Source organism: Bubalus bubalis, chromosome 1 (assembly GCF_019923935.1).
Source record: "Bubalus bubalis isolate 160015118507 breed Murrah chromosome 1, NDDB_SH_1, whole genome shotgun sequence".
Taxonomy (NCBI): domain Eukaryota; kingdom Metazoa; phylum Chordata; class Mammalia; order Artiodactyla; family Bovidae; genus Bubalus; species Bubalus bubalis.
In genome coordinates, this window is record NC_059157.1 from 22,771,258 (window position 1) to 22,791,661 (window position 20,404).

Genomic DNA, 20,404 nt, shown 5'->3' on the forward strand with positions numbered 1-20,404 from the left:
ATATCTCATTAAAATTCTCTAAGTCTTGAGGTAAAGTATCTGCAAAATGGGAATAAAGTTATCTGCTCTGATAACTTCACAAGGTTGTTGCTTTGACATTTATATATCTTTACATGGAATTCACTGAATATATTAATTAAGAGAAATAATAAATATTACATTGATAAATATCTTAAAATATGGGGGAAAAAAACATTGATTTCTGAACAAGTTAATAACAGGATGGATTTTCGGACTTCATGTTAATTGACCCATCAGAAAAGGTTCTGCATTCTATCAACCTCTTTTCTTTCAGGATACCATACTCTTTGGGTTTTCTTCCTACTTCACCAGTCTCCCCTTCTTAGTCTGTGGTTGGTTCTTACACTTCTTTCTAAACTCTTCAATATTGGGGTAAAGGATTATAGCGAACATAGACAGAATATCCAATATTCTATCCACACTCACTGATACTCTTGTTTGATCTCATGTATTTAAATTAGATAATAATAGCTATGGATATTAATATTGATATTAAAATGTCTCTAATTTGAGTCTCTAAGTTATACCTCAACATGAAATACACACTCAGTTATCTTGCTAACTTGAATTACCTGCTCTTCTAGTAGGCAAAATTAATAGCCCCAAAATTGTGCTCAAAATCTTCACCCACTCCCTGCTTTGCCCCACATTGGCTAATAGTGACTACTCAAAACAAAAAACCTTGATATTATACTAGGATCTCTCTTATTCTCACATCCCATTTGCAATGCGTTAGCAAATCCCTGGAGAAGAAAATGGCAACCCACTCCAGTACTCTTGCCTGGAGAATCCCATGGATGGAGGAGCCTGGTAGGCTACATACAGTTCATGGGGTCGTGAAGAGTCAGACACAACTGAGTGACTTCACTTTCACTTCTCACTCTCATGCATTGGAGAAGGAAATGGCAACCCATTCCAGTGTTCTTGCCTGGAGAATCCCAGGGATGGGGAAGGCTGGTGGGATGCTGTCTATGGGGTCGCACAGAGTCGGACACTACTGAAGCGACTTAGCAGCAGCAGCAGCATTCCTCATGTTAGATTCTGTGGTAAATGCTTTATCTCTTATCTCTCCTAACAATAACCACAATACTCTATCTAGTCTCTAAAAATATTAGAGGCTATTATAAACTTTATTTTGCAGATGACAAAAGAAAGACCCAAAGAGGTTAAATAAGGTAACTAGTCTCAACTACTAAGTAACAGAGACAGGATTTGAAGCCAGGAACTGGACTTCAGAAATCTACTCTATGCTGAATGTTAGCTGTATTAAAATCCATTATCTGTCTGAACAGCCACAAAAATGATTTGAAATATAATAGAAATGAAAAAAAATCAAGAAAATGGCCAACTGACATTCACAACACCAAAAGGCACAGCTTTTCTCCATAAGCACAAAAGCAAAGGGAAGAAGTAATGGAAAACTCATCCCCATATGCAATATGAACCATAAAGTGATTGATAAGAAACTTGTAATGCTTATATGAAAAAGAATGTTAAAGAATGTTTCTGAGCAACACAAAGTAAGTTCTCAAAAAAGAAAATTCAGGAGAGAAGCCATATTCTTAGACAGAAAAATCTCAGAACTATAAAGACGTCAATTTTATCAAATTCAATGTAGCCATAATTAAGTTTCCAACTGGAATTTTTATGAAACTTGACAGCTGATTAATAAATTCTTTTGGAAGAGAAAATGCACACTAGTCAAAGGTTTTGAAAAAGAGCAATAACACAACTTGCTGTAACAGTTCCTTAAAGTTATAGTTTACTTTTAGTCAAAATATATTGATAGAACAGGTAGAGGGACCAGAAGTAAATCTATGCACATTTAGTAATGTAGTATATCAGGAAAGGTGTATTTAATCAGTGATGGGAAAAAATGGAGTATTCAAATTATGGTATTGGGGGCTATCGTTCATGAAGGAAATGGGCATAGGAAGGAAAGAAGGCAGGGAGGGAGAGAGAGAGAGAAAGAGAAAGGAGAACAGAGAGAGAAAGGAAAAGAGAAAATAAAAGGAAAGGAAGGAAAGAGGGATGGAGGAAGGATCCTACCTAATAGGATACATCAAAATAGAAAAGTCTCAAAAACGCTCTCACTACCAAACAAATAAAATGATAATTATTTCTTTTAAAAATAAAATTTTACTAGAACAGCCAATAATTTATTCATACAAATGTATGCTACAAACATGAAAAAGTGAAAGCCAAGGAAAGAAAAATTACTTCACAGCAGCATATAGTATGCCTTCCTGAGCTATTTTCACCCATATCCCAGAAGAAATGAAGGAATGGTGATATATTCTGAAAATATAAAGAAAAGTTTAACCCAAATCAACTAATCTGGATAGAGGAAAGAAGGTGGTAGAGTAGACAGTACTGGGAAAAAAAAACAACAACAACAACAACAGACTGAATATGTCATTGGAAGGCATCTACAGAGGCAGAAAGGGCCCCAAAGTCCCATGGAACTAATATAGTCCAAGTCTGGTTGATACAGGCATTTACTCACAGTTTGGCTGCCCCTTCCCATCAGCAATGTCTCCAGGGAAACAAAGCTGCTAGACAGTAATTCTCTACCTCATATGTGGTAGAGGCTCATTAGGGATAATGCAAACTAGGTAAGGAAAGTGCTGTCAGTTTTAGTATTTAAAACTTTTGATTTTAATAAAACCAGAGCTCAAAGACAATAAAATAACCTATAAAGATTTAAAAGACTATGGACCTAAGGCAAATTCTGAACAACACCCTTGTAAATAAAATACACGAATTAGATAGAGCAAAGGCAACATTAATATGGAGAAAAATAAACTAATGGCATAGAAGAAAGACTCTAGATAATAACTTCCTTCTATCAGAGAAAACATAGAAAGTTTAAAATAGAGAAATTATGATAGCTGCAGAGGATTAAAAAGATCATAAGAATTATTGCTTTCTCTGAAGACCTCAACAAATGGAACTGAATGATAATGAGTGATATAATATAGAAAAGGTCCCTGAAATGAAAGAAATGAAATGGCAAAAATGTATCAGGCATCCAGGCAGAACATGCCTGGCATCAACAGGAGAAAAATGCCAGGCTTTCCTGAGACTTTTAATAGCAATATCCGGTGCTAGAATTTTATAGAGCAATGAAGTAACAGGAAAAGAAGAGAGGAATCATTAATAATATTCCAGAAAAGAATAAAGACAACAGAAACCTTTCACAGGAAATGTTTCAAGGAACAGCAAACAAACAAACAAAACTAATTAACAATGAAATACAAGGAAGGAAGAATGATTTGAATAGTAAAATCAGTCCTGGGTAATCCATAATAAAAGAAGGACTGGTGGTGAGACTGACAGCCATCTGTATGTAAAATTAAGACCAGAGTGCCAAGGCAATTAAAGTAGCAGAACAGAATGTAAATATTATGAACTCTGACAAAGTTAAGTATATAATTATTAAAAAAAAACCTGAAAATGAATAGGGGTGAAGACAAATTGGAGGAAAGCTAATCACCTCAAATTGCACGGCAGGGAGTTAATGAACACGGTCTGAAATTAAAACATGGGGCTAATGCATCCAGCTTCTTAATGGTATTCATCTTTTATTCTTAACTATAAAGGTAACTTTAGAAAAAAACCTTTCTCATGGTGAAAAAATATTTGAGGTCAGCAATTCTTTCCAATTTGTTTCTGTTTATTTCTTCTATTTAGTTATGAATAATATACTAATTATAAATAGCCAAGTATATGTCTCTCAATATATTGATCTTTCATTTGTGCAAATCTATACATAACTGTCGTGATAGTCACCAAATGTTAACTGTTTTTTTTTTTTCCTGAGTGTAAAGATTTTGGGACAATTTGTGTATGTGTTTTAACTTGAATAAAGACACTAGACTAAAATAAACCCCATCTGCATTAAACATCTGAATGTGAAATAACAGTGATAAAAATGCTAATAACAAAAAGATTATAGAAGCTTACAGGTATCTATTTGTATGGATTGGTTTTGCAAGGGAGAAAGGAACCTGAATAGAGATTTTCCAGGGCAGCTGAGGAACACAGGGTCAGGAGATTATCATGCTGTGTAAGCAGGAGAGAGGTTTGTTGAACTTGCTTGGCCCCATGGCTTTGTGTCTGAACTCTCTAAAGAACTGAACACGGGAGGTGAAAACCTGATTGCAACCAAGAACCCAGTTAGCATCAGAGTTTCGAAGCCTCCTGGAATTTGAAGTCAAGTGGGCCTTAGAAAGCATCACTACGAACAAAGCTAGTGGAGGTGATGAAATTCCAGTTGAGCTATTCCAAATCCTGAAAGATGATGCTGTGAAAGTGCTGCACACAATACGCCAGCAAATTTGGAAAACTCAGCAGTGGCCACAGGACTGGAAAAGGTCAGTTTTCATTCCAATCCCAAAGAAAGGCAATGCCAAAGAATGCTCAAACTACTGCACAATTGCACTCATCTCACACGCTAGTAAAGTAATGCTCACAATTCTCCAAGCCAGGCTTCAGCAATACGTGAACCGTGAACTTCCTGATGTTCAAGCTGGTTTTAGAAAAGGCAGAGGAACCAGAGATCATATTGCCAACATCCGCTGGATCATAGAAAAAGCAAGAGAGTTCCAGAAAAAACATCTATTTCTGCTTTATTGACTATGCCAAAGCCTTTGACTGTGGGGATCACAATAAACTGGAAAATTCTGAAAGAGATGGGAATACCAGACCACCTGATCTGCCTCTTGAGAAATTTGTATGCAGGTCAGGAAGCAACAGTTAGAACTGGACATGGAACAACAGACTGGTTCCAAATAGGAAAAGGAGTTCGTCAAGGCTGTATATTGTCACCCTGCTTATTTACCTTATATGCAGAGTACATCATGAGAAATGCTGGACTGGAAGAAACACAAGCTGGAATCAAGATTGCCGGGAGAAATATCAATCACCTCAGATATGCAGATGACACCACCCTTATGGCAGAAAGTGAAGAGGAACTCAAAAGCCTCTTGATGAAAGTGAAAGTGGAGAGTGAAAAAGTTGGCTTAAAGCTCAACATTCAGAAAACAAAGATCATGGCATCCGGTCCCACCACTTCATGGGAAATAGATGGGGAAACAGTGGAAACATTGTCAGACTTTATTTTTCTGAGCTCCAAAATCACTACAGATGGTGATTGCAGCCACGAAATTAAAAGACGCTTACTCCTTGGAATTAAAGTTATGACCAACCTAGATAGCATATTCAAAAGCAGAGACATTACTTTGCCAACAAAGGTTCGTCTAGTCAAGGCTATGGTTTTTCCTGTGGTCATGTATGGATGTGAGAGTTGGACTGTGAAGAAGGCTGAGTGCCAAAGAATTGATGCTTTTGAACTGTGGTGTTGGAGAAGACTCTTGAGAGTCCCTTGGACTGCAAGGAGATCCAACCAGTCCATTGTGAAGGAGATCAGCCCTGGGATTTCTTTGGAAGGAATGATGCTAAAGCTGAAACTCCAGTACTTTGGCCACCTCATGCGAAGAGTTGACTTATTGGAAAAGACTCTGATGCTGGGAGGGATTGGGGGCAGGAGGAGAAGGGGCCGACAGAGGATGAGATGGCTGGATGGCATCACTGACTCGATGGACGTGAGTCTGAGTGAACTCTGGGAGTTGGTGATGGACAGGGAGGCCTGGTGTGCTGCGATTCATGGGGTCGCAGAGTTGGACATGACTGAGTGACTGATCTGATCTGATTTGATCTGAAAGGGAAGGTAGAACCTTGCTCATAGATCTGCTAATGCAGGAATCCTGAAAGATGCAAATTTGTTTGCTTTGCTGTGCAGTTACTGGAATTGGAATTAACTGGTAGTTGTCCGCAACACAATTATCTGCCTGTCATGCACGATGCTGGAGTGGGGGGCAGTGGTGAGGTACCAGCTTAACCGAGGATCCTTAAATAGGAAACAACAACAACAACAACAAAAAAACACCAAAAAACTAAGAGAGGTGTTCAGCTAAAATCCAATGAAGTTATTGTTGCTGTTGTTCAGTCATTAAGTCATGTCTAACTCCATGAGTTGCAGCACGCCAGGCTTCTCTGTCCATCACTATCTCCCCGAGTTTGTTCAAACCGTGAAGTTGGACAATATTTAAAATTGCCCTAGAGAACTCATGATGCAATGTTTTTACAGTAGGAACTAGTGAAATGTAGATAGTTTAACCATCTCAGTACTCTGAATTTCTGAAATCTTGAGAAACATTAAATTACATTAAAAAGCTGGTGATAGAAGTTTTAAATTCCTGATAATTTAAATATTTAACGTAATGTTAGACTGCATGCATTAAAGTCCCATTCAGAATATTATATATAAGGTCAAATTCCATATTCTTTGAATATTTTGTACCCAAAGGAAACTATACACTTAACCTCACAAATGTTGAGTACCTACTCTATGAAAATAATGTAATTTTGAAGATACATTGAATTCTAAGATATTTTAAACATACAAATGCTTTTCTGTGTGTGCTGATATGATTAACCACTTTAAAAGGTTGTTTTCTTAAAAGCATGAAGAAGAGAGTAAACTTCATTGGGTAATAACAGAACTTCAAACGTCTATAGAATTTTGGTGGTGAGCACAGGGCCTGTGAGCTTGTAGGGTAGAAACAGTCCATGATTTATTAAGTTAGGAGGTTAGGTGCTTATGTCTACGGGCAACTGCACTTTCTGACCAATAGAAATGTACTATCTTTCTACAGGATTAAATAACTAACTACATAACTAGAAAATAAATTTCAGAGTGCAATACTGGCTAAATATAAAGAAAGCAGTCCATTGGCATTAGCGCAGGAAAGAACACACGCATAATCAAAACACACACACACACACAAATCAAAATTGCAGGAAAAAACTTGCACAAATCAAAATTGTAATACACTCCTATTTTTCTATTAATTGAATTTTCATAATTACATTTTGAATTTATTAGATTTTCTTATCTTACCTACAGGAACTTTGACACTTTATCACAAAAACATTTGAATATATGAAAATGTGTAGAAAGATTGAAATGTACAGTGGAATTTAAAAAATGATGTAAAATCTCATCTCTACAAGTATTACTGAGTATTTTGTGTTCTTTTTTAACCTAAGATTTAGGCATTTTGATCAGTTTCTACCAAACTCATATTATTCATGAGAAAAATGAAGGCTCAGGAACTTTGTGGCTGACTTTTTAAAACAGTGCATAAACTTGATGGCAGAGAAAAAACAACTGCATGTGTTCAGGGTAAGAGAGTCTTAATGTGGAGCCTGCTTATAAAAGATACATTTTTCTCCTTAGTTTAAATATTTATTTTTGTGGCATATGGGTAGAGACATTTTCAAGGAGTAAATGAGTCTCTTTTTTGTTCTCAAACCAGACCTCCAGTCTGCCTGCTAATGGAACATGCTCCCTCCTGCCTGGGCGGTACCACACTTCACAGGTACTGAGAAGCAAAGGATAATGAGAGGAGAAGCGCCAGGACTGGGGATGGGAAAGGGAGCATACAGATTCCCATCAATATGGTGGGTTTCAGAGATGCTTGTGAACTTGCCCAGGGATAAAGGTTAGAAAGCCCATCTGTCACTACCTCACATTTAAATACTATCACAGTAAATTCCTTCTTATTTGGTCCACAGATGGAGTGAACATACCTCGCAGGTTCTTAGGAGAATCCTTGTTTACACCTGTTGATATACTCTCAAAAATGTTCCTACTGAGAAGGTAAATTTTATGATCCTCCTACCAACAGGGACCTTGACAATCCTTCTCTAAACTGTACTCTAAGGAAGATACTCCAAAATGATCTAAAACAGCTTTGAAAATAAATCTTTTTTTTTTTTTTTTTTTTTTTTGTGGCGAGGAGGGTGGTCATCCCTGAATTTATCAATAGGACATATTTTCAAAGAAGTTCCTGCCTATGATAACTCTCACCTTTGTCCTATGTTAAGTACTATTTTTATTTTCATATATGAGTTTGCATTTCTTCAAATATGAAATTATTTAATAGTGCCAAACAGAAGAAGGAATCAGAAAATAACTGAGTGGTGATGACTTCCAATCAAAGGGAAGATGCTAATATGTGTTAGCATGCTATTTTTTCAGTTTTCATAAAAATAAAAAGAACAATACCAAACTTTTAAATCTAATTGGTTTTGCTTGTTTATTCCTGTAAGGTCAGGTGTGCATACGGATCTATTGTGTAATTTATTCTCTGACCAAAATCTAGAAAATAATTTTAATAAAAAATTTCCAATATGCAGAGTAGCAGTCACTATAGTATATATAATACATTAGGAAGCATTGCAGCTCACACATAACAAAATAAAAGTTAAATGTAATATAATTATCCTATTTAGAATTTTTATAGAAAAGAATCCTTTGTTCTGTGTTCAGGAAACACAGAACATTTTTAAACATATTTAAGGGAAAAAAATAGCCTTGAAGCAAATTATAAAATTTTGGCTTACTGTGCAACTCATTTGCTAATATATTATATTGATAATATTCAAACATTATTCTAGTCTAAAATAGACTTTGATATTTATTAAATAAGGTTAATAATATTTTCATATTTAACAATCTTTCTAATTATTATGTTTTATTAAATTAATTTCCACACATACACACTTGTCCCAGGGGAGTGCCTGTTACATTTGAAAGAGTCTAGTGAGATTTTGATGTACCAAAGATACTACCTTCTGAGAAATAACACACTTAAGCCAAAATAAGCAACGTTAAGCTATAATGTTTTGATTTGTAGCATGCTGCCAGGTGATAAAATACACATAGCACACACACATACATTCACATTTGAAAGAGTAAATATTCTTACTGGTTTTAAATAATGTAGATCCAGAAATAAATTTAATTTCTGTACTAAGACTTTTTGTCACCTCTTTTAAAAAAATGCATGGCCATTAAAGCTGAAAAGATGTATAATATATTGAATTAGAATCATTTATTCAAGCCAAGGTTCTTGCAAAAATTACTCAAAATATGTTAAATGCCCCTTTTGGAATGAATATAACTGGATTTTTAATGTCAGAGGGGCATATTTTATAGACTAACAAAAGCAACACTGCAGTTTAATTCAAAAAGGCTCTCTAATTTATCAGTTTGAAACTAACCTTCTCCACAGGTTTTTCAATTGTTTCATTGTTTTGATTTCTTCACATAAGTCTTAGCATAGAGTAACTAAATGCATACTAAAGAGATAAGGGGTTTTTGTCTTCCTATTTTCAAGCTAAAACATAACCTGTAAATTATCTTTTACAGTAAGCCAAAGCCAGTATCACATACCTTTCGGGAATGAATTTCTTTCACATACAATGGAAGTAGAAACTCAGATATACCTTCAAGTCGGATTCCCTTCTTGGTGACTCTCAGATTTCCCATACCATCCTACAAGCAATGAAATATAGTTCACTTTTAGGTTAACTGGAGAATGAATAACTGGCCATAATTTTCTTAGGCCTAAATTGAGAAAACAGTAAGCTCAAATCTGTGATGATTTAAGGAAAATGAGAGGCTGAATCTACTTAATGAATGATTGCAGCAGTTGGCATGCATATAGTGGGCTCTGTGTAAAATGAACAGGAAAAAGAGGAGTATAAAGGACCTGGTAGCTTCTTTCCAGTCTAACAGAGACTAGGACTCATCTGTGAATAAATCCTATACTTTCTTCATGCACCAACACTTTTAATTATTTATTAGGCATAATTATACTTGCTTCCTGATTATTAAAAACAACTTTGTTTGCAGAGAGATCTAATGATATTTTACATGACAGTTATACACATATTTCTACTATAAATGCTCACATTTGTACAAGCAATTAATGATGGACTAGTGTATGTAAGCATGGTGTCCCAGTATTTTAATCATGGGTAACGCTTATGTCCTTTTCTTTAGAAAATAATACTCCACGAGTATGATAAAACAGGGCACAGATAATATTTATGAGACAAAAAATAAAAATAGTAAGAACAGAGTAGTGATAGGAATCAAAGAAAGGAGATTTCACGTCTGGTTGGAGAGTACACCATTTCTCGTGGAGGAGACTGACTGTGATAAAAGACCTTATATATGGCAAAACCAATACAATATTGTAAAGTTAAAAAAAAAAAAAAGAATATGGAGTTTCAACAAGAGATGTCCCTAGAGGGAGGAACGAACTGACCATTCTGGGCACAATCAGGAAATAGCATTCCACCCAACCTGGCTAATGGAATATCATGAGTGAAAAGAATTAGGAGCACGTTTTGAGGTCAGAGAAAGGAAAGCCATGAGCGTAGAGCTAAGGAATCTGTATGTATTGACACAACAGCCTCCAAGAGAAGGAACATAAAAAGTTCTTGAATAGCTCAATGGTTGGAAATGATCAGGGTTACACTTTAAGGAAAATCCGGTAGAAGTACTATGTGGAGCTTTCTGACAGAGTGTCAGCGATAATGCACAACTCTGTAATAAGAGAGAGGAGTGTGGTGGAAGAGCAACTTTCAAGAGCTGGTGACTAGTTTTTTCTTGAGATACTGAAAAGGGGGCCATTTACCATTGACCCAAGGATTCACAACTATGACTATATAAGGACAAGTAGTGAGTTTTACAATTGGAATAGGGAAATCTGCAAGCTCAATGGTAAAATAAGTTCAGCTTTGAACTTTCTAACTATACTTCCAGAAGCATCATAAAAAATTCAGAATTTTATTCATCAACCAACACATCTGTAGAAAGCAGGCTGGGAAGCGACAGTTGCTTTGGTCTTGCTTGACTTTATCATGATGGGAGAACAAGTTCTATGTGGGAAAAAAATGTATACAAAAACAAAGGAGAAACTCCTAGATAATGAGTAGGTCTGTAGGTTGGAAAGACGTATTCTATACATTCTGGGAGGCTGGGATGAGTAGAAGAGGAAAGGCAAGAGATTCAGATAGTCCTAGCCTCTACCCTCTGCTCTGATCTCAAAAGAAAGCCAGTGAATTAGTAGAACAATGGATAGAATTTTGAATAAGAACTGAAGGCCCTTTTTCTTTAACTCAGACAAAGAAAAACATTAAGAAGAGAAATGGAAATATTCTGAGGTGGAGAGATGTCAGTCTTCTCACGGAAGAAGAAAATAATTGATTCTGGTTGAATTGAACTTTGGATCAGAGGAATTCACTTCTTGAGCTTGAACTTTTTATCAGCTTGAACTTCAAGCTGACACTGAAAATGCCTAATAGGGAAATGAACTAATTTTTTTTAACATGAAAATTTCAAGCATCACTGAAGACAAATTCTGATGAGAAAACAGGCATACTTTTTTACTCTGAGACAGAACTAATTTATACCAGTTTTATAACATCCTCTTTCCCTTTTGAAACTGAAGTGTCTGATATAGATATTAGTTACAGGTCATTCATTCACTGACTCTTAAGAGTTTTGCAATAGTATGCAACAGAAACATGCAGGATTAACAGTGATAGAGTTTCAAAATTGAGGATTTATTAGACAGGAATGGCAAAAAGTCATAGGAATGTAGTGTCCTAAAGTAACAAAAGAATAATGTCCCTCAAATGGCTATTATTTTTCTTATTAAGTAGAGACACATAAAGCCAGAAAAATAGTATTAGGCTGCAAAAATAGCACAGAATAAAGAATATCAACAGGTGACAAATTAATGATCAAGTTCAATAGGGGATAAAAAATACAAGAAATGCTAAGACAGGTTTGTCATCAGATTAGAAACTCAGGTTTTGAAATCTTGAAGGTGAGAACATTTCCAGTCATGAAAAGGTCTGGAAGACATGGGAGCTACAGAAGTAGACTGGAGACAGAACCCTTTCAGTACTAAAATAGTAGTACATATAAAGTGACAAGTGGCCTTCAAATATTGTTTTGTTTCAGAGGGGTTTTCTTGAGTTAATCGCACACAGTGGCTGTCCAGGTATGTTCTCAAACACCTACTTGAAAGAAGTGTTCTGAAGTGCTTCTACAAAGTCGCTTTGCAAATGTTTAAGACAACTGCTAGAGTATTTCAATATGCCAGTAAATTTAGAAAGCTCAGCCATGGGCACAGGACTGGAAAAGGTCAGTTTTCATTTCCATCCAAAAGAAAGGCAATGCCAAAGAATGCTCAAACTACCCCACAATTGCACTCATTTCACACGCTAGCAAAATAATGCTCAAAAACTCCAAGCCAGGCTTCAAGAGTACGTGAATTGTGAACTTCCAGATGCTCAAGCTGGATTTAGAAAAGGCAGAGGAACCAGAGATCAAATTGCCAACATACGCTGGATCATTGCAAAAGGAAGAGAGTTCTAGAAAAATATTTACCTCTGCTTTATTGACTATGCCAAAGCCTTTGACTGTGTGGACCACAACAAACTCTGGAAAATTCTTAAAGAGATGGGAATACCTGATCACTTGACCTCCCTTTGAGAAATATGTATGAAGGTCAGGAAGCAACAGTTAGAACTGGACATGGAAGAACAGACTGGTTCCAAATGGGGAAAGGAGTACATCAAGGCTGTATATTGTTACCGTGCTTATTTGACATATATACAGAGTACATCGTGAAAAATGCTGGGATGGATGAAGCACAAGCTGGAATCAAGATTGCCAGGAGAAATATCAATAACCTCAGATATGCAGATGACACCACCCCTATGGCAGAAAGCAAAGAACTGAAGAGCCTCTTGATGAAAGTGAAAGAGGAGAGTGAAAAAGTTGGCTTAAAGTGCAAAATTCAGAAGACTGATATCATGGCATCTGGTCCCATCACTTCATGGCAAATAGATATGGAAATGGTGGAAACAGTGACAGACTTTTTTGGGCTCCCAAATCACTGCAGATGGTGACTACAGCCATGAGATTAAAAGACACTTGCTCCTTGGAAGAAAAGTTATGACAAACCTAGATAGCATATTCAAAAGCAGAGAGATTACTTTGCCAACAAATGTCCATCTGATGAAAGCTATGGTTTTTCCAGTAGTCATGGATGGATGTAAGAGTTGGACTATAATGAAAGCTGAGGCCAGAAGAATTGATGCTTTTGAACTGTGGTGTTGGAGAAGACTCTTGAGAGTCCCTTGGACTGCAAGGAGATCCAACCAGTCCATCCTAAAGGAAATCAGCCCTGAATATTCATTGGAAGGATTGATGCTGAAGCTGAAACTCCAGTACTTTGGCCACTGATGCGAAGAAATGACTCATTTAAAAAGACCCTGATGCTGGGAAAGATTGAAGGTAGGAGGAGATGGGGACGACAGAGGATGAGATGGCTGGATGGCATCACCGACTCAATGGACATGAGTTTGGGTAAGCGCTGGGAGTTGGTGATGGACAGGGAGGCCTGGTGTGCTGCAGTCCATGGGGTTGCAAAGAGTTGGACACAACTGAGTGACTGAACTGAACTGAGACTATCTCAGGGCAATAGAAACAAATTCTATCATGAATATAATTCACAGTTCAATAGAACTAAAAAATGTTTTCATAAGATGTTTAAAAATAAAAGAACTGGATATCCATGTTAAGGGTGATATTATGTATATTATATGGATATTTAATTTGGGGAAGTTTTGAATCTTAAGATCAGTGTTATCTTTCTATATAACACACAATTCGGGGGAATATAGATAAATTTCATTTAAATTAGAAGACATGGAACTTCCCTGGGTAAATGTAGAACTGTTACCATAGTTTAGTGTTGTGAATCTAACTTTGCTCCTTTATGTTCATGAGTCCTTTTTCTGTAAGTTTCTCTATATTATTTACATGTAGCTATAAAATACATGGAACTGTATAATATATATTCACTGTATAATTAACCTGATGTTCACATTCACACACCACGTCCGCCAATAAATTATGAGATGATGAAATAATCTGGTTTCTCTTATTTAAGAGAGTTGGAAAAGTGAATTTCTTCCTACTGTCAGTATAGCTTCTTGATTCACTGTATTCGTGGTCCCTTCCAATCTAAAGGGAGAAAATAATTTCTGGATTTGCTGTTAAGATTGACATTGCCAAAACACAAGAAAATAACAGAATCTAATGCACCTATAGTACAGGCTCCAACCTTGGCTGTGCTTCCTTCATCCTGTGTAAGCTTGAGCAATTTAGATCACCGTTTTGCACGTTAATTTTTGTTATATGTAAAAGGAATAATATTTAGCTATGAGTTTATAGCAAGGATGACATGAGGATGTAAACTGATTAAAATCATGCTTATCTTTTGAGTTCTTCTGTATATATGTAAAAGTACCCAAAAGTCTTAACCATTATTACATTTTATTTGAAATTTTATCTCACATTATTATAAAAATTCATATCATTTACTTTCAAGGGATTATGTTTGAACTTCAGCATACATTAAATACATTAATTATCATCATTATAGTTATAATCTATAGTAGGAGAGCTTGGATTTGAAACGTGACTACTATTTACTAACTGTTGACTTTGGCATATTCTTTATCTAAACCTAAATCATTTTCTGTAAGAATCAGAAAACAATAGTTTTACTTACATGGATGTCGTAGTAATTTAACAAGATAATATATGGAAATGCATTGTTCCTGGATCTAGCATATTCTTGATAGTTATTCTCTGTAGTTTATTTAAATTAATACTCTGATAATAAATATCACCAGTCCAGGTTTGATGCACGATACTGGATGCTTGGGGCTGGTGCACTGGGACGACCCAGAGGGAGGGTATGGGGAGGGAGGAGGGAGGAGGGTTCAGGATGGGGAGCACAGGTATACCTGTGGCAGATTCATTTCGATGTTTGGCAAAACTAATACAATATTGTAAAGTTTAAAAATAAAATAAAATTTAAAAAATATATATATATAATTAATCTCTTCAACCTACGTTTTATTGTCTACCTCTCCCATTTCTTCCTTTCTATTCCCAAGGGCAATCATCTTCAACCTCGTAATTGCCTTCATACTTACACTATTTGGAGTGTAAACTTAACATTGTTTACACTGTTATTTTATTGAATTACTCCTTACATTATCTAAACCCTTGGATTATAGATTTATGCCATTCCTTTTAAATATTTAATGTGCTTTCTAAATAACCATTGTAAATATTATCACTTTTGTGTTTAGGAATAATATAAAAAAATCATCTCTCCTACTGAATCTTTTTTATTTTTTTAATTGGTAGAAAATTGCTTTACAATTTTTTATTGGTTTCTGCTGTACAACAATACAATTCAGTCACAATTATATATATATATATACATTATATATATATAATGTATTATTTATATCTATATATATTTTATATATATATATATATATATATATATATATATATATATTCCTTCCCTTCCTCTTCTCCCTCTCCTTACCCCATCCCACCCCTGTAGGTGATGACAGGGCACCAGGCTGGCTCCCTGTTTTATTTAGCAACTTCCCACTCAGATCAGATCAGTCGCTCAGTCATGTCCGACTCTTTGCGACCCCATGAATCGCAGCATGCCAGGCCTCCCTGTCCATCACCAACTCCTGGAGTTCACTCAGACTCACGTCCATCGAGTCAGTGATGCCATCCAGCCATCTCATCCTCTGTCGGCCCCTTCTCCTCCTGCCCCCAATCCCTCCCAGCATCAGAGTCTTTTCCAATGAGTCAACTCTTCGCGTGAGGTGGCCAAAGTACTGGAGTTTCAGCTTTAGCATCATTCCTTCCAAAGAAATCCCAGGGCTGATCTCCTTCAGAATGGACTGGTTGGATCTCCTTGCAGTCCAAGGGACACTCAAGAGTCTTCTTCAACACCACAATTCAAAAGCATCAATTTTTCGGCGCTCAGCCTTCTTCACAGTCCAACTGTCACATCCATACATGACCACAGGAAAAACCATAGCCTTCACTAGATGGACCTTTGTTGGCAAAGTAATGTCTCTGCTTTTGAATATGCTATCTAGGTTGGTCATAACTTTCCTTCCAAGGAGTAAGCGTCCTTTAATTTCATGGCTGCAGTCACCAATTGTAGTGATTTTGGAGCCCAGAAAAATAAAGTCAGCCACTGTTTCCCCATCTATTTCCCATGAACTGATGGGACCGGATGCCATGATCTTCGTTTTCTGAATGTTGAGCTTTAAGCCAACTTTCACTTTCATCAAGAGGCTTTTGAGTTCCTCTTCACTTTCTGCCATAAGGGTGGTGTCATCTGCATATCTGAGGTTATTGATATTTCTCCAGGCAATCTTGATTCCAGCTTGTGCTTCTTCCAGTCCAGCGTTTCTCATGATGTACTCTGCATATAAGTTAAATAAACAGGGTGACAATATACAGCCTTGACATACTCCTTTTTCTATTTGGAACCAGTGTGTTGTTCCATGTCCAGTTCTAATTGTTGCTTCCTGACCTGCATACAAATTTCTCAAGAGGCAGGTCAGGTGGTCTGGTATTCCCATCTCTTTCAGAATTTTCCACAGTTTCTTGCGATCCACACAGTCAATGGCTTTGGCATAGTCAATAAAGCAGAAATAGATGTTTTTCTGGAACTCTCTTGCTTTTTCCATGATCCAGTGTATGTTGGCAATTTGATCTCTGGTTCCTCTGCCTTTTCTAAAACCAGCTTGAACATCAGGAAGTTCACGGTTCACATATTGCTGAAGCCTGGCTTGGAGAATTTTGAGCATTACTTTACTAGCGTGTGAGATGAGTGCGATTGTGCGGTAGTTTGAGCATTCTTTGGCATTGCCTTTCTTTGGGATTGGAATGAAAACTGACCTTTTCCAGTCCTGTGGCCACTGCTGAGTTTTCCAAATTTGCTGGCTTATTGAGTGCAGCACTTTCACAGCATCATCTTTCATGATTTGGAATAGCTCAACTGGAATTTCATCACCTCCACTAGCTTTGTTCCTAGTAACTGTCTGTTTTGCACATGATAGTGTATATACGTCAATGCTCAACTTTCTCAGTTTGCCCCACCCCCACCTTTCCCTGATGTGTCCACAAGTCAGTTCTCTACTAGGTTCATCAGGACATTTTTCTAGATTCCATATTGATGCATTTATATACGATACTTGTTTTTCCCTTTCTGACTTCACTCTCTTTTAAATGGCTCTAGATTCATTCACCTCACTACAACTGACTCAAATTAGTTCCTCTTTACAGCTGAGTAATATTTCACTGTATAGTTACACCACAACGTCTTTATCCATTTACCTGTCAATGACATCTAAGTTGTTTCCACGTGCTATTATAAATATTGCTGCAATGAACACTGGTGCATGTGTCTTTTAAAGGTGTGGTGTTCTCAACGTATATGCCCAGTAGTGGGGTTGCTGGGTCATGTGGTAGATTTATTCCTAGTTGTTTTTTTTTTTTAAGGACTCTTCATATTGTTTTCCACAGTGGCTGTATCAGTTATTAGCTTCCAGTTTTCAATGGTGCAAGAAGGTTCCATTTTCTCCACACTTTCTCCAGCATTTATTGTTTGTAGACTTTTTGATGATGGCCATGCAGACTGGTATAAGGTGATACCTCATTTCTCCTGCTATACCTTAAGCTTCTTCTTTTGAGTGATTTTCAAGACCCTTGGAGTGTCTCATGTAATTCTTTGTTTTTCCGATTGTTCTTTTTCTCATCATCCACTCATTACCTCCACTAAACTATAAAGCTAATATTTTTCAAAAAGTTCTGTTTTGTCATTAAATTTCTTTTTTAAAAACTGGGTTACAAAGAACATAAAATATTATACTGATATTAGCTTCATGTGTGCAACATAATGTTTCAATATTTTTATGCATTATAAAATGATCAACATGATAAGACCAGTTGCCATCCGGTCACCATGCAAAGTTGTTATAATATTGTTGGCTATCTTCCTTATGTCACAGCTCAGTAACTTATTTTATATCTGAAAGTCTACAGTTGCAGCATTAGTTATGCTATTCAAGATATGGAAACACCTAAGTGCTCACTGTGAGATGAATGGATAAGGAAATTGTATCTCTCTCTCTCTTGCTCTCTCTCCCCCCACCATACACACACTGAAATGTTACTCAGCCATTTAAATTTCCTGAATCAAATATTTTGTTTGAACCGATCTTCTTAATACTCTTACCCATCATTCAAGGCTAGTACTATTTGTGTTTAGAGACTGCAAAGCCATCTTTATTAAAATTTTCACACACTTGATTTTTTGGAAAAGGTAAAGGATGCTTTATTCAGAAGTATTTTTTTGGAGTTTATTATAAGAGACTGTAAAATAAATCATAGATATGAATGTTAACAAAGAGAATATTGATAGCCATGTTATGTTGAATTTAAAATCCACAATCATAACTTTGCAATCATCTGACAATAATTCACTCTGTCCTATCTCACATAGAGTTTTTAAGACCCTTGACTGTCTGGTATTAGAAGGTGTCCTTAGATGGTGGCCAGTCTCAGAATCTGAATTACTTCTAATAGGCATGTAATTGTCAAAGAAATTAGTGTGTTTACATGGAATGGAGAAAAGTTTTTAAAAATGATATGATCATTAAATAACACAGAAAATCTGGTATATGATTAATTATTTATAGTAAAAATCTTTTCAAAGAAAGGTGAAAGAATCCAGGAGACAATTACATATAGATTTTAAACATTTTTTTGGATAAGTTAAAAAATATCTTGCAAATTACTAGCATCATACATTTCAAAAATTTGATTAGGAAGGAAGATAAATACATATTTATACAGATTTGAGTATCTAATGATATTCCTCCTGTATTTCAACTTGCACGAGGAAATAACCTTTAAGGCAAATTAGAGGCAAATTGGAGCTCAGTATGGTGGGTATTTGTGAGACTTTGGGAATTAAATATCTTAAATAAAGAAATATATGGAGAAATGGAGGTATTAGATTGCTAAAATATAATTACAAATTACTTTTAAAGGTCTTTTTGTTATTTATTCTTTCTTGCATGCTAAAGGAATAAAAAAAATCTATTTAATTTCCAACTGTTATTTAAAGGTGAGAAAATTCTCTTTAAAGTATCTAAGGATTTTCTTTTTCTTACCTGTTTTGTGATATTATTTATAATTTATAATGAACTATTTTTCCCCAAGCATAAGAGAAAGGAGAAATAAAACATAAGTTTGTAGGTTACTTTATATATGTGTTTTTACTATGCTGTTTGCTGTAGTCCTGTATTTTATTTTCATTATAATTGGACTTCCTTATTCCTGCCTATTATTAGAAAATAAACTCTACAGTAATAAAGATTGATAGACTTATAAAACTGATCTCTCATTCAGCTTATATAGAAACATCTTTAGAGATTATTTTTAATAATACAACTTTTGTTATCTAGAGCACTATTTATTCCTTTAGTTCTTAGCCACTTATTGTTTCATAATTTATACTTTACCAATTGTCAGAGCTGTAAAAAAGTTTTAAATATATGATATATTAAAATAAATACTGTACTTTGTATCTCTTATTTGGTGTTCTTTTAACTATGTGAGTGGTTTTTTAAAAAGCATAATAAAATAAAATGCAATTTGTCTTCCCAGTTTTTTCCTACTTATAATACAATTCCTTGACAGATAAGTCCTTCTTTTTCTAACAATCCAAATATCACTAGTCTCATTGAACATATGTCAATAACAACAAAATAATCAGAGCTAATATATACTGGATAAAAATAAAACCCCAAACAAAAATACATTAATCTGATGTGGCATATATGATCACAGCTATACAGTTAATGGAGAAAGAATGGATGCTGCTGCTGCTAAGTCACTTCAGTCGTGTCCGACTCTGTGCGACCCCATAGACGGCAGCCCACCAGGCTCCCCCGTCCCTGGGATTCTCCAGGCAAGAACACTGGAGTGGGTTGCCATTTCCTCTTTAATGCATGAAAGTAAAAAGTCAAAGTGAAGTTGCTCAGTCGTATCTGACTCTTAGCGACCCCATGGATGGCAGCCTACCAGGCTCCTCCGCCCATGGGATTTTCCAGGCAAGAGTACTGGAGTGGGGTGCCATTTTATGTTTGATAAATTCAATGAGCCTATATATAAGGGGACCAGCAATATATATTATATATATATATGTATATACACATATATATGCACATACATACATATAAACAGCTACTTAAAATAATGGAGAAATAGTTCATAGTTATTCAATCCAATAAGAATGTTAGAACATTAAATTATTTTATTTTTAATATTCTTGAAAAAAGTTTTCTTACAGGACATCTTTTGGAATCACAATCAGGAAAAAAAAAAATATTGGTGTGGTTTGGTCTAATGATCTAAATTTAACCATAGGATACAACCTTAACCGTGCACGGAAGCAGTGGCATTGTGCCACTTTAACATGAAGTTAAGGTTACATTCTGAGGATGCTGGAAAGGAAATGGAGACTCACTCCAGTATTCTTGC

General features: G+C 35.8%; 1 protein-coding gene across 1 annotated transcript in view; it reads right to left on the reverse strand.

Annotated features, from left to right (window-relative positions):
* The window catches only part of SGCZ (sarcoglycan zeta), a 420,835-nt gene that overhangs the window by 176,319 nt on the left and 224,112 nt on the right, over nucleotides 1-20,404 (reverse strand). The window contains exon 2 of the mRNA XM_044937898.2: nucleotides 9,326-9,427. Coding sequence (XP_044793833.1) covers nucleotides 9,326-9,427 — 102 coding nt within the window. The remainder of the gene's footprint in view (nucleotides 1-9,325; nucleotides 9,428-20,404) is intronic.